Consider the following 5,592-nt stretch of genomic DNA (forward strand, 5'->3'; position numbering starts at 1 on the left):
GCCTTGACCCCTGACATGACATCTAGGTTCCTTTGTGTCAGTGCCCATGTCTGAGGGCATGCCACTCAGAGAGCCTTACCCAGATCCCACCAGGCCTGTTTCATGTCTTGAGTCAGCCAGCCTGCAGAGTCTTTGATCACCTTACCCTGCTGCCGTGGCTCTTACAGAACTTGAGGAAGCAGGAGCTCTGAGCCATTGAGCCATGTAGCTCTGAGTGATCTGCCTGAGGGGTCACAGCCAGGTCACCTGGTGGACAGGACACTGCTGTCCCCAAATGTGTAGTCACATGGAGTCTGCAGAGCCCTATTGCACAGCTGCTCTTGGTTTCACCAATTGTACATATTTTGCCTAATCCTTCTATTGCAGGGAGGAAGTGGGCATCCCCTACTGACAGTTTATTCTCCCCACTGCATTTATTGTATAACTTTGTGATTATACTTAGTAAGAAAGTCTTTTAGGATCTGTTTTTGCTTCAGGGAAGTTTGAGAGCAAGGAGCTTGCTTGGCCAGTTTGCTGAGAGGGAGGGATGGAGAGACAGATAGATGATAGATAGATAGATAGATAGATAGATATATAGATAGATAGATACATGAATGATAGATAGATAGATAGATAGATAGATGATAAATGAAAAGCAAGCCAGCCCAGAAATGTGTTGTAGAGAGAAGTTGAGCAGGGTTTGGATGAGGAAACTGGTCAATTTCTCCTGTTTTTGTAAACCAGTTCTTTACTTCTTTATTCTGAAACTAGTGGCCCAGTGCATGAAATTTGTGCACATTAAAAGGGAATTAATTAGAGGAAATATTTTAATATTGCTATTTGCCCTTTCTCTATAATAGAAGTGTCAGAGATGAAAGAAAATTAGTAAAATCTATATGAAAATCTCCCTCCTGTTAGAGTCTGGGGAGCACCACAGGACCCAGAGTGCAAGTCTTTGCCCACCCACACACACCTTGAAATTGTGCAAGACCCAGACCTGGCTGGCCCCACCCCCATTAAGCCCCTCAGGGCAGGGCCGCAGCCTCAGGTCCCCCTACCCGGCCCGACACCCGGGGGCGGGTGCAGCCTCAGGTACCCCATCAAACCCTGAAGGGCAGGGAGCACGGCCTCAGGTTCCCTGGTCCTGGCGCGAGGGTGTGATGACCATTTCCATATTAGCTCTTTATTATATAGGATGTATTTTTGGAACACTTACTCCCTTATCAATATTCAAATAACAAGCAGCATAAAAATTCCTTAAAGTTAAATATTATTAATTAGGATATGCCTGGACCAGCCACAAATCCAGATCATTGGGCACCAGTGTTTGTTCTTGTTTTCTCTTTTTTAGGTTTAGAAACAAACACTTCTTAGAGAAACTATTTCTAAACCTAGCCCTACTTTCCCAGCAGCAACTTGGGAAACTAAATTGAATTTTCACAGTGTTAATAAGGCCTTGAATATTTGGTCACTGAGCTACGTGAGAGGTAGAAATAATAAGTAGCTCATAGAAATGACTAATTAGGATCATATTTAAAACACTGCATTTTAAAAGTTCTTCTCTTCCAAGTGATCAGTGTTAGTACCATGTGGACTTTGCCAACTTTTATTATTTAAATTTTATTACTGCAATTTAGTGACAAACATGAGGTGTAGAAGAATGTTTGTAGTGTCCATTTAAATATGAAAGGAACTGATGTTTTAGCAGAAACATGCATCAGTGCTTTGCAGAACTTTGATGTACTGGGTCCCAGGTGACTGTTACTCTCCTTAGCTCATGGGACACAGCAATGGCACTCTCATGAAGGGATGAAGCATGCAATAGATATATTACCAGTGGATGAGCCAGCTTCCAGAACTTGATTAGGGAAATGGAAACCCAGACAAGCAAGGGGAGTCAGACTGATGTTTCCTGCTTCTTTTTCAGATTTACATGAGCCCAGAGGTGATCCTGTGCAGGGGCCATTCAACCAAAGCCGACATCTATAGCCTGGGGACCACGCTTATCCACATGCAGACGGGCACCCCGCCCTGGGTGAAGCGCTACCCTCGCTCAGCTTATCCTTCCTACCTGTACATAGTAAGTGGGGGTCAATGAGGGCTGAGCTGGGCTGGTTTCCACCTGTTCAGGAGTGCTGCACTCCTTTCTGAGTGGATGGGAGTGAGCTAGTGACCCAATGAGGAAGCCCCATTCTCACAAAGAAGGCATTGCTATTTTAATGGGAACTTACTAAAATGTACATTGGGCATCAATTATATGCTATTCTGTTAGACATCTATATATATAAAAGGCTAATATTCAAAGTGTCCCCTTGGGAATTCAACTGGGAGACCTGGAGTTTGATTGCTTGCTATGACGTGCGCTGACCACCACGGGGCGGCACAGAATGAAGGAAAGCCCTGGCCAGCAGCTGGCAGCCAGGGAGGGAAGGCCCCAGCCAGCAGCTGGAAGGCTTCGATTGGCCCTGATCGCCAGCCAGGCCTAGGGACCCTACCCATGCACTAATTTCGTGCATTGGGTCTCTAGTGTAATAATAAAATGCCACTTAGTAGCCTCAAAGTAGCATAAATCTTTGAGCCAAAGCAGTTTTAAATGTTGTTTGAACTCTTAAAAAAAGAAAAGAAAAAGAAGGTATTAGATTATAGGTCCCCATGCCAGCTTGGCATGTAGTGAAACATGCAGCTCTTGTTTTATTGTGGAGAGATTCGGGAGCAGATACCTCCCCATGGAGCAGATACCATGGTGACCCTTGAACCACTGTTGAGATATAAAGCTGTCACTGTTTATTCAAACCTAGCATGTATCTTTGCACTGAATCAGAAGATGGGTTTAATTCGGTGTCCTTAGGAAATTAAAGGGCAACTTGTTTCAGGGTATGAACTGTATTTGCTGCAGGCCAGGAGGTAGGAAACCAGTGACTTCCCAGGTCATGTTACTAAAATACTTTTCCTATTGAGGGGATGTTTTCATATATTGATGCTAAGATGGCTGGTTTGTTGATAGATCCACAAACAGGCCCCTCCATTAGAGGATATTGCGGATGACTGCAGTCCCGGCATGAGAGAGCTGATAGAAGCTGCCCTGGAGAGGAACCCAAATCACCGCCCCAGGGCAGCAGACCTACTAAAACATGAGGCCCTGAACCCTCCCAGAGAGGACCAGCCGCGCTGTCGGAGCCTGGATTCGGCCCTCTTTGAGCGGAAGAGGCTGCTGAGTAGGAAGGAGTTGGAACTTCCTGAGAACATTGCAGGTACAGACACCCTGCTGTGTGCACTGCCTCTGGCTTCCCTCCTTTTTGTCTACATCACACCACTGATGGAACTGATGAAAGCACTTGAAAAAAAAGAAAGGATTTCATGAGTGCCATAAATTGTTTGAGAAATTTCAGGAAGAATGTGAGCAAAAGCATTAAAAAAATGGCTAATTTACCAGCAAGTTATAACAAGTTTTTAGTGCAGATGTTGGCAACACACTCATTGAGAAGTGCCTCTAACTTGCTTTTTTTGCTACAGAGAATATCATATGCCTTTAAAAGCAAATCAGGCATGATAGTTTTGTTGCTGGTAAAGACTGGGGTTCTGTTAAATTGAGTTATGGTAAGCCATGCCAGTCCTTGCTTGGAAACATCATGGCACTGCTCTGCCCACATAAAATACTGAGTGTGAAGTCAATTTGCATTTCTCTCTTCCTGTGCTTAAAATCTCTTTGTCAGCTATGAATCTTCCCCATTTAGGAAGATCAGTACATATTGCAGGAGCATTGAATATGGGTGGAGAGGTGTTTAATAACATTTTTGTTATTAAAATCTGTGTCATTCTTAATCTGTTTAGATCCAAACCCAGATGTCAGGCCTGGAATGCTTGTTTGCCTTTCTGCATCTTGTTTGACTTTTTCCATATTTAAAGTGTATCATCTAGGATGTTAGAAAACATGCCAGAAATTCTAGTTAATTTCTTGTTATATTGACTCTTTTTTTAAAACTTCTTTGTGTATGAAATCTGACACAAATTAGCCCATGGTGTTCACTTCTGTAGCTCTTTAATAAAACCAGGGCTTGAATGCTACTTCAATAGGTCCAACTTATTACTTTTTTTTTTTTGTAGAAGGAACAAGTATTTACTATTGAACATGTTTCCTGGTCATTTGTTTTATTTTTTCAATGTTTCCCTTTTCAGATTCTTCATGCACAGGAAGCACTGAAGAATCTGAGATGCTAAAGAGACAACGTTCTCTCTACATAGACCTTGGAGCCCTGGCCGGGTATTTCAACCTTGTCCGGGGTCCACCAACGTTAGAGTACGGCTGATTGTTGTTTGCTCTAAATTAATACTCAGCTTTTGTCTCCTGGAAGCTAGCTCTGCCGATTCTACACAGGGGCTCTGTCTAGTGAATTGTGCATTTATTAGCTGGCATTGTGGGCTCCCAGAACTGATGAATGTGACTCCACATGGCTCCTGTGTGTTTTATTTGTGGAGCTGCCCTGTCCACCAGGTCTGAAAGTTCTCATTTTTCAGGTGGGGCAACTGAAGGGGAGGAATTAAGTGTTCCTAGAAGGATCATTTCTGGTGACTGATTTCATTCACTGTGCACTTTGCTCAAAATTGTAAAAATATACCAATTATAAGAATAATGTATTAGCCTAAAATTACTATTCTTGGTTCTAAATTAAGTCTGGGAACTTCATTTAACTCAGAATAGTTGTTTTGTATATATTAGTGTATATTATACGCCAACTCTTTGGGCCTTTCTCAGTAGATTCTAGTTTAAATTAAAGTCATTATATTTTGGGTGAATAGAGCAACTTGAATATTGTAGCAATAAGCTGAACTAGTGTCTTGCAAATGGCTACCTGATTAGTGAGAAGCCATCTGACAGCAGGCCACTAGTGATGGGTTCTGTTATGTTCCTATGGAAACATTTTGTACTGTACATGCTATGCTTAAAACATTTAAAACATGATGTTTTGAATGTGGACAAAACTGTGTAAACCACATAATTTCTGTACATCCCAACGGATGAGAATGTGACCTTATGAAAACTGGAAACTTGTCAATTCTTACTGATGCTACTTTTGTAACTCTTATGACTCGATTTTCTTTTAAGCATTTGTATATTAAAATAGCATACTATGTATGTTTTATATCAAATGCCTTCATGAGTCTTTCATATATATATTTTTAACATTGTAAAATATGTGACTATATCTACTTAATGTTTTTACATCATGCAAATGAAACTGACACTTTTATCCAATATGATTGGTCAAATCAACTGAATAAATTCAATATTTTGCCTTAATTATTGTGAAAGGTGTTATTCTAACCCTGGACTGAAGGTGGGATCCAGGGGTTGGGATATAGGTTGGAGGAGAACATGTGTCATTAGGAGGCAAAAAATACTTGAAAGCTTTGCAAATTGTATGTACGCTCCTCTTCTATTGCCACTGTATCAAGCTGTTGTCATCTGGATTGGATTGTGTCCCTTCGGTATATTGAGGTAAAAAAATTATAAGCCACTAGTTCAGGCTAAGTCTGGTTCTATTTTGGATCTTATTTTTCTGCATTTATACTGCCGTGAATATATACTTGCATGTTCCTTGCCTATTAGTGTTT

The 5,592-nt window shown here is 41.6% G+C and overlaps 1 protein-coding gene across 3 annotated transcripts in view; it reads left to right on the forward strand.

Annotated features, from left to right (window-relative positions):
* The window catches only part of MAP3K8 (mitogen-activated protein kinase kinase kinase 8), a 25,334-nt gene extending 20,056 nt beyond the window's left edge, over positions 1-5,278 (forward strand). For all 3 annotated transcript variants that reach the window (XM_006770920.2, XM_006770921.2, XM_015568598.1), the window contains 3 exons: positions 1,907-2,059; positions 2,984-3,230; positions 4,156-5,278. In XM_006770920.2, the coding sequence (XP_006770983.1) occupies positions 1,907-2,059; positions 2,984-3,230; positions 4,156-4,286 (531 nt within the window). In that variant the 3' untranslated portion in view covers positions 4,287-5,278. The remainder of the gene's footprint in view (positions 1-1,906; positions 2,060-2,983; positions 3,231-4,155) is intronic.
* Positions 5,279-5,592: the final 314 nt, after the last annotated feature.

The sequence above is a fragment of the Myotis davidii genome, unplaced genomic scaffold (genome assembly GCF_000327345.1).
Source record: "Myotis davidii unplaced genomic scaffold, ASM32734v1 scaffold585, whole genome shotgun sequence".
Taxonomy (NCBI): domain Eukaryota; kingdom Metazoa; phylum Chordata; class Mammalia; order Chiroptera; family Vespertilionidae; genus Myotis; species Myotis davidii.